Source organism: Gekko japonicus, unplaced genomic scaffold (assembly GCF_001447785.1).
Source record: "Gekko japonicus isolate JY-2015 unplaced genomic scaffold, Gekko_japonicus_V1.1 scaffold509, whole genome shotgun sequence".
Lineage (NCBI taxonomy): Eukaryota > Metazoa > Chordata > Lepidosauria > Squamata > Gekkonidae > Gekko > Gekko japonicus.
In genome coordinates this window covers 577,836-587,489 of record NW_015168664.1, presented here as the reverse complement: position 1 = coordinate 587,489, position 9,654 = coordinate 577,836, and the positions used below count along the sequence as shown (strand labels likewise).

At 39.8% G+C, this 9,654-nt stretch overlaps 1 protein-coding gene across 1 annotated transcript in view; it reads left to right on the top strand.

Moving 5' to 3' along the window:
• Positions 1-491: 491 nt before the first annotated feature.
• Positions 492-9,654, top strand: part of GLRA1 (glycine receptor alpha 1) — a 114,324-nt gene continuing 105,161 nt past the window's right edge. Inside the window, exon 1 of the mRNA XM_015415290.1 lies at positions 492-547. Within this exon, the coding sequence (XP_015270776.1) occupies positions 492-547 (56 nt within the window). The remainder of the gene's footprint in view (positions 548-9,654) is intronic.

Here is a 9,654-nt window from a genome sequence, read left to right as displayed (position 1 = left end):
ACTGAGGAGGGCAACAACCCAGCTGCCCGAGGAGATTAGCCGTTGGGTCTCTGCCTCCCACCACTCCCGTCTCCCCACATGGCCAATATATTCTCGTGGCATTCTGCGTGGTCCAGAAGCCCTGTGCGAGCATTGGGATCCCACTGAAAGAAAGGGAGATTTCTTGGCAGGAATCTGGTCATCCCGCAATGCCAGGCGAGGCTGTTCCACGCAGAGCAGCGCCGGAGTTTAAATGCCAATTTTTCTCTCCAAGGTGCTGAAACGTGGGGGGGTGGTTTCCTGTCCAGGGTCCTGAATTCCTCAACCCGCCTAAGCTCAGCTCGTTCCTCTTGCCCACCTCACCTCTAGCTACAAAGGATTCTATTTAAAGGGGGGGAAAGAGGAAATTGCCACCATTTTATTCGGGCTGTTTTTTGGGGTTTTTTTAAGTGCCAATTTATTTATTTATTTTTTCCTGACTCGTGGACTACAAATTCATCTGATCTGAAAAAATGTGTAACCTCAATGCACTTGGAGTCTACCTTTGGGAGACCATAGTATTCTTCAGGTAGGCTGTTTTTAAAAACCACTGAGGTAGGGGCTGTATGTGTTTTGAGATTGCGATGATAGCTCTGGTATGTTTCCTCGGTTGAAGCCTGCTTCTGAGAACACTTTCAAGTCATCATTTGGGACACCCACATACCTTTTTTTTTTTAAGGCTTTCATTGTTTTCTGTTTCTCATTGTTTAATCCTGAATATAAGGACTTCTGACAGCTTTATGAGTTACTCGGTGTAATTAGCACTGCATTCTCTGTGTCTGTAACCGCAGTGCTGAAAATACCAGGTGCTCAAACTGGTAGGAATGCGACAACTAGTGGCGACTGCAGAGGTTGCACTTGTACTCCACGAAACTAAATATTTCATTTTCCGTCTCTCTTTTTTTAAAATGAAAGTTAAGGTGAATAAAGTGGATTATGGCCCTATCATCTATTTATAATCCAGTTTTAAGGAAGGAATCTCTTTATACCTGGTGGATTATTCCTGTTCAGCTCAACAGGTTTAGTTCTAATATTTCCGTGCTATGAAAACGTGTTGGTTTTTTTAAACTTTCTACAAAAGTTTGCTTTTTGTTGGGTTTAACATTTCACTTCACCTGTTTCAAGAAGCCAAGATTGTGTACGTTTCTGATTTATCTCATAACTTTATGAGATGCCACGTACTGCTACGTTTCTCTCTTAAACGCTCTTATTAAACAAACGGGAAAGGGAAATAGCTCACAAGTAAGATTCCGGCTGTGTGAGAATGAATAATCTTCTGTGGTGGTAACAGACATGCATTTGGGAACCGATGCTTCTTGCACAGCCTGCAGGGTTCATCAATCTTCCACTTCATTTGAGTTGCATGACCGGAACACTTCACCCTCCATGTGTTTTCGAAGAGCACAATCTTGTGTTTTGATAAAGAATGCTGAATCATGCCATTATACAAACACACACATGGCTATACCATTATTCTGTTTATAAACATTGCCAATACCATTACTACTCTTTCCATCTGTTTTAATTTAACATAAATGAATTTTTACAATTTGTTGATTTTGAGGATTAATTGGCTTTGTTGTGTAAGCATGTCAAGGTCAGCGCTGGAAGCGTTTCCAATCTTTTGATTCATAAAAATCAAAGGCTTGGGCCTCCAAGAAGAAGTATATTTGTCCCTGCCAGAGGTCACATTATGAAAATTACATTTTCAAAGCTTTTATGTATAATACTTCATAACAGGGGGGAATGGGATGCAGTGCTGCACACAGTTAGCCATTGACTGGAGCTGAGTTTAGGACACTAACCTTTCCTTATGAAATTATGAGCATTTGGGGTGCCGTAATCTTGATTCTTTGTCTTTTAAATGAAGATTTCATAGGGAATATGGTAAAAGTATGCTCCAGACAGGATGGCAAACAGGTAATACTGACATGTAAAGAAAACCTCTCATCTTGGCGAATGATGTGCAATATTTTTTAAAAGGAAGTTAATAAGATGAATTATATCTAAAATTGCTTCCTTGACAAGTTTATAGTGTTATTAATGCTTCTGAAGAGAAACTAGAATGTGTTTCCAGTTAAAGTTTGAAAAGGTCTGAGTAGTATTCTAGGGACAGTTATCTTGTGGGAGGGCCACTACAAAGCAAAGGAATAAAATGTAGATCTACATTACCATTTCCCCATATTGTTGCAGACTGAAATTTGTGCATTTTATGTTTGCCATATTTTAAATGACACATTCATATAGTCTCATTTGGAAGGATCCTGTTCAGATGAGTGTGGTTGACTTCCATAAGAGTTTTAGACTGTGGATGTTAGATTTACATTTCTCCCTAGAGACTGAAAACAAAGGCATTAAGCTTCACATATTTTGGTGTTTTTTAATATTCTTGGTAGAAAGAATCCGAAACAACCTTCAGCTCTTGTCTTCCAATCTTTTCAGAAGCAACAGTGCCTGTAGAAAGAAGCTTCTACCTGTTCCTGTTGCTGTCTATGACTTTTGAAGCCAACCCCCCCCCCAATAATAGCATCATTTCCAAATAATGTTTTGAGATTTCCATGTAGTAGATGAAGGACAGTTGAGGGGTGAATATAAGTCAATTATTTGCATGGAGGGTGAGACACAATACTTAAAGGACAACAACCTAGTAATCTAATCATCTATCATAGAACAGAAATATGCAGTAAATTTATAATCTATCATGGAGATATCATGGCCACTCTCCTTGCCTGTTTGTCAAGTGAAAGTATTTTGGGATAGGAGTAAGAGTAAACACTGCGTCAGTAGTCTGAAAAATAAAAAAAATAAAGAGGGAGGGGGAAATGTATCTAGTGATTACAGGAGAGAAGAAAGCTTAGCTTCTGTTTAAACATAAGGCCTTCTGTAAGCCATTAAAAACCTCCTAAATCTGTAGGGACAAATAACATCTGGTGTGTGATTGCAAACATTATGATATTGCCAATATAATATTTGTTTCTGTTACACTTGGAGCGTTTTTGAAGTTTATTCGCAACAGCCTTTTATGCAAGAAGTTCCTTTACTGGTATTCGTATACATATTTGTGTGCCTGCATACACTGTAGCTGTTTCATTCTATAACTGGAATAAACTGCTGTAGCTAAGTTGAGAAAGGAAATGGCATTTGTATTTGGCAAATTCATAGGCCAGTCTTCCAGCAGATCTCTGTGCATAATTCTGTAAAGCTAGGGCATTTATTTATTTATTCTACCCAAAAAGCTCACTTTCATTGCATCCTTAAATGCAGCATCTAGAATGTTGCCACCAGTTAATGCAGAGATATTGACACTTCTGTAAGTCTATCTGCCAAACAAACATAATTTCATCACCCATTCATCTACCAAAATGGACATCTTTTTGCTTTAGAATTTGCAGTACTTTCATGATAGTCTCAATTGAGTTCCCATTGTGTGGAATGCTGCTTACGATTCATAAAAAAGACCATCAGTGATAACTCGAGCTGTGGAACCCCTTAACCATTTTTGAAAGAGCTGAAATATTACAAACATATGTATTTTACTAAGAATATTTGTATGCCAGCTTTTCAGAGACCTACTTAAGACCAAACATGGGTTAGAATGTGTATTGATGAAGATAAATATTGGGACTTTTAAATGCTAACCATAAGCATTGGATAGAGACTAGTTATTAGTTCTCTGGTGCTGAAATCAATTCAGAGTAACTTCCCTACAGTCAAGTAAATAGTTTTGTTGGGCTGGGCTTACTGGAACAGAAACATCCAAGGCTCTGTTGCACCAAGAACACCCCCCAAATTCGGAGAAATTGTCGTATTTAAACTGTAGATGAATTGGGCCTCTTGTAATGATGAATCCATGCTAAGAATGGTACTGAAGCTTGCCTGATTGGGCATGCTTGCTGTAACTTGCTAACAGTTTGACGAACTTGTTGGGTGAACTGTAACTGATATTTGCCTATTTACTATTGATTTCCATTGAAAATGCATTGTAATAGATAAGAGGCATACGTATTTTTTAAAAAAATCCCTTCCATTTCACACAAGATCATTGATCTACTTACTGTACTGTATCCTTGGAAATGAATGAAAACAAAAGGCTTGTCCATTTGATTCACGGAAATGCAGCTCTGCAATGCTGAATAATGGTGCGGTGAATCCTACAAGTAGGACAGCAAAAGAGATTTCACAGGACGTGCCTGTAGAGCGTCCCCCTTTTTAAAAGGAACATTTCATACACGATATGGGTGGGAGCCTTGTTGACTTTCTGTTTTGAGGAGCCTGCTTTTACCTAAAAGTTATTTTAAATTTTATAGTAGTGCATACCAATATTGGGAACCAGTTTGTCCCCACCTGGTCTAACATACTACATGTGGCCTAATGTGGCTGTGATTATTACCGCTTGTATCTCTGTTGGCCTCTGGTAAGATGTAAGAACTGCCCTGCTAGATCAGATTTACATTTTTTTCCCAGCAGCAACCACCAAGATGCTCTGGGAAGCTCATATATGCAGCACAGAGCAACAACCCAATCCAATCTTTGCTCCTCCTATATAGAGCTCTTCTCCTGAAGAAGTACCAGGGTCATGAAGGTGTTCTTGGGAGGTATCTTGGGAGGGCTTCATGGGGGGATTTTATTTTATTTTTTGTTATGAAGTTAATGGGCACCTCTCTGTCTTTTATGATCTCAGATTTTTAAAAATTCCTTCATGATTAAGAGTTTAGGGTAAATATTCAGAACACACCTTTGTTATGTTCTATGTGTATGACTTCATCTTTATCAACTGCATTCTACACAGAGTCAGATTTCTAAAGAATAAAATGAGAGCACTTTTCAGATTCATTTGCAGACATACATTAGATCTGAGCCAGAGACCTAGAGGGTGAGGGGTTCATTGCTTGCTCCACAAAATGACTCAACTCATGGCCATGGAAGAGGCAGTACACTGTAGCTGCTCCAAGTCCCCGCCAAAAAAGGCTCATGCTGTCACCTTTATGGAAGCCAGAGTCTCATGACATTGCTCATTTGGTCCAATAAGATTAGCATTTCCAGCATCTGAATGTACATGTTCATTGATGCCTGGTGAGAAGTCCCCGATGATGACTAATCGGCGTTAATTTGGAAAGCAAGCAGAAAAGTCGTTCTGCATTTCTGCTCCACACCATATTAAAAACCAGTGTTAATGGTAGTTATTTCTAAGCCAAAACACAAACCTCTGTATGCAGCTAACTGCAATGTATGGATTCATGAAAAACAAGGAGTTTTACTTTACTCTGCAGCAAAGTCCTTTGAGAAGCAAAGCAGTCAGATGATAAGCAGATACTCTCTAAATTACAGTTCTATACGTCCAAATGGAGGTAGGGTTTTTTACTCCAAAAGGACAGTTTGAATAGTCAAAATAATAGTGAATGACCACCAGGTCCATTGTATTCTGATTTTCAGATAATTTCTTTGTTTACTGTCACCAGAGTGTTTTAATTTAAAGCTGTGTTAACAATTACACTGGCTAAGCCTTAAGGCCCACTGGGCCTTAAGGCGTCTAAGGAAGAGTTCACAGAATCAGCTTTCTCATTCTTTCAGAGGGGTAGCCATGTTAGTCCATTGCAGCTAAAATTACAAAGAATATTGTGGCACTATCAAAATAACCACATTTATTATAACCTAAGCATCTATGTAAGAGCTTGTTGTGCATTTGACAATGTGAACTCTGGCTTATGATGCCACAATAAATTCATTATTCTTTAAGATGCCACAAGACTCTTTGTTCTTTTTTGTAGTTATTTTACATAGATTGCCTCTGTTTGTTGTTTCCTTCACTGGTTTTTCTATTGCCCACTATCTATAGGGTTTTTACAGCATTGCAAAGGAACAATAATAATTTTCATTCTCCACCTGCAGGCTGTGAACCATGGATTAATCTTTCCATATCTAAACATAAAGTTTCATACAAAATTCTAAACACATTTACTTGAAAGTAAACTTCAGTGGTTTCAGCAGAATTTACTTTCAAGGAAGTATGTTTAGGATTGCAATCCCGCACACACAGACAAACCCACATTTCCAGTATTGGCTGTGATTCAAATAAATTACCTTTGGGTAAATCAAACACTGGTTAAAAACTGCTGCAATTGTCAGTCAATTATTGTAAGCAAAAAATGTAAAGGTTCATGGATCAGGCTAGCTAAAAATATTAAAGACATTATAGATGATGTTGCGTTCAGAGAGGGATACCTACTTTTGCACATACAAATTGAGAAGAGAGCAACCAGTGCAAAAAAATTAGCATACTTAAGTGTTCCATTCTGAGCTCATTGGTTTATTATCTCCCATTCTTGGGAGTAAGCAGTGGAGTGGCTAAGTTTGCAGATGACACTAAGTTGTTCAGAGCACTGAGAACCAGGGAAGACTGTGAGGGGTTCCAGAGGGATCTGTTGAGGCTGGAGGAGTGGGCATCCGTATGGCAAATGAGGTTCAATGTGGGCAAGTGCAAAAAAACCTAACTATAAAAATACATTGAGGGGATCCAATCTGGTGGTAACTGACCAGGAGAGAGTTCTTGGAGTCATGGTAGATGACTCACTGAATATGTCAACTCATTGTGTGACTGCAATAAAACAGACAAATGCTATGCTCCTGATTATTAGGAAGGGGATTGAAAACAAATCAGCCCTGTATATATCTACGGTGCAGTCTCATCTGGAGTACTATGTACAGTTCTGGTCACTGCATCTCAAAAAATGGTATTAGAGCATTGGAAAAGGTGCAGAAAAGAGCAACTAAAATGGTTATGGGGATAGAACACCTTCCCTATGAAGTAAGGCTAAAGAGGTTAAGGCTCTTTAGCTTGGAGGAATGATGACTGAGTGGTGACGTGATAGAGGTTTACAAAATTATGCATTAGATAGAAAATGTAGAGAGAGAAATACTTTTCTCCCTTTCTCACAATACAAGAACTCGTGGGCACACAATGAAATTAATGAGCAGTGGGTTTAGGACAGATAGAAGGAAGTACTTCGTCACCCAAGGAGTAATTAACACATGGAATTCACTGCTGCAGGAAGTGGTGGAGCTACAAGCATAGATAGCTTCAAAAGCAGATTGGATAAACATATGAAGCAGAGGTCCATGAGTGGCTATTAGCCACAAGGTATAGATGGAACACTGTGTCAGGGGCATTGATGCTCTGTATTCTTGGTGCTTGGGGAGGGGCAACAGTTGGAGGGCTTCTGGAGTTGCGGCCCCCCTGGTGGACCTCCTGATGGCTCCTGGCTTTTGGCCATTGTGTGACACAGAGTGTTGGACTGGGTGGGCCACTGGCCCGATCCAACATGGCTTCTCTTCTTTTCTTATGTTATACAGTTTAAAGTGTTTGCATAGGTTGCTAACAATGCATTACTCTGCCAAAAGGTGATAGGCCATCATTTTTGAAATGATGTAAATTAGCTTATATCAATCTGACATTGGCGAAGGTATGAGTGTTGCCATGTTAAAGAAGGTGGCTTCTCTAGAACTGAATGCTGCTGAGTGATTTGTATTCCTAGAAGTATATACTTAGACTTTTATGCACTCAGGGACTGTCTACACCAGTCCTCTGCACTGTCCTGTCTTAAAACAGGCTTCCCCATATACCCCATATACTAGTAAATTGAACTGGCACTAAAGCAGGGACCTTTGGGGAGGGGTAGAATTGTGTAGCTGGCTCAAGTAAATAAGCCAACCCACACAATTTTGTTGACTGAACTCCAGCACAAATATTGCCAGATAGTGCCAGGTAATATTACTAGATAACGTCCAAGCCCTCTTATTCAGGTAACAGCAAGAAAAAATGGACTTTTCCCATCCAAAACTGCTATACCAATATGCAAATGGTATAGATTGCTATACCAATATGCAAATCTGGAGTGGTGGGGTGCTCTTCTGCTACACAGAACACAGTGCATTGTGTGTAGACAATTATTTACTCATTTACTCATCTTGCTCTGTGTAAGCCACTTTTCTAGCTAGTGCATCACATTGTGCAAATGTGTTTTTATGCCGGCAGTTAAGTAAATAGGTCTTTGTTGGATCAGTACAAAATGAATCATATGGAATTCTGATGGGGCAAATGGAAAACCTTGCATTACATCAGAAGACTTCCAGTTTTGGGTTTATTTTTTAACACAATGTCTCTTTCATTTTTTGTCTCTCCACGAGTCTCCTTTTTTAAAAAAGGAGAGAGCTCAGTTTGTAGAACAACCTTCAGAAAGCCAGGATGTGTTTTGCATTCCTTCATTCTGAGGAAAGGGAGAAAGCGAGGGTTTGCCGATAGGGAGATCATCACATGGATGGTACATTGATTCTTGCAGTGCCATCAATCATTGCACATTGCCTTCAGACTCAAGCTGGCAACGGCAGCCCAAGCTACACCAGCATCCGATAGAGCTCTCCCAAGATAAAACCCCCGCCTCCCCATTTATTTTCATTAACAACACAGTTTCCAATGGAACATGCGCAACCGGAAAAAACCCCCCCCCCAGATCAAAGGGATTTTGAATGTAATATATTTCAAGGCCATTTCAGCAGCATTTCTTAGAGGCAAATTTCCCTCTCATACATCTGATGCTTTTCATTTTTTTTTTCTATTAATGGATTTGGGGGTAGGAGAAATTTCTTGGTATTGTTCAATATCCCAATTCATCTACTATCTCAAGGAAGGAAAAGAAGGGGGAGGGCTGGACACAAGACTGGAGGGATTTCCTTTGATCTTGGAATCCATTTCAGTGAATTTGGAGACCGGATAGCCTAATTAAAAAATGCAGTACTACCATACCCTAAATTCAAGTTTGAGGATAATTCACCTTTCACATGCTGACAGTGGCTGGTGTTGGCAGTATTTAGAAAGGACCTAAGATTTGATGCTTGCAGTCTACAAACAACTCGATCTATAGACTATTTGTGCCTTTTTTGCCAATTTTTAAATTTGAGCATGAAAATCAGCTTTTTAAAAATATTGCTTTTTACATCCCAGAACATTTACACAGATGTTAAAAATAAACTTTTGGGATTTCAAGCTAAAATAAAATATTTCTGAGGAGGAACAGCACTGTACTAAATGATTCACAAAGTTACTTAGAAAAATTGTTAGGGACTGTCGTCTATACTACTGCGTATCGCTTGTTAAAACTAGGGTCCTACTATGGAATTTTGCATCATTTAATGAGTCATCTTAATACTTATGCTTTGCTTCAGTTCTTTTTTTAGACTTCTGGTTGGTTCTACAATCCTAACCCTGTTGCCTTGATTATTGAATGTTCCATCCGTCAGTTGCAGTGCTGTGTAACCCACCTTGAGTCCAAGTGAAAAGGGCTGACTACAATAATGTAAATAAATACAATAAGCGCAATGCCAGATTGTTCAAGGAGGTTCAAGGAGGGGTAGAGGGTGAGTCATGGGAAAGAATAACGCATACACAGCATCTGGCGACCTGCCTGCTGACCTGATGAACCCCTTTCCCAGCCCGCCAAGTGGCAAGATAATGGGACACACATGGGTGGCCAGGATCTACTTGGTCTCCTTGCCACCTGGTGGTGTAAGCCAGCCAGAAGCCCCTGCCTGGGCATGGGGCTGAGGGGCTCCACACCCCAAGGCCCCTTATGGGAGCCCCCC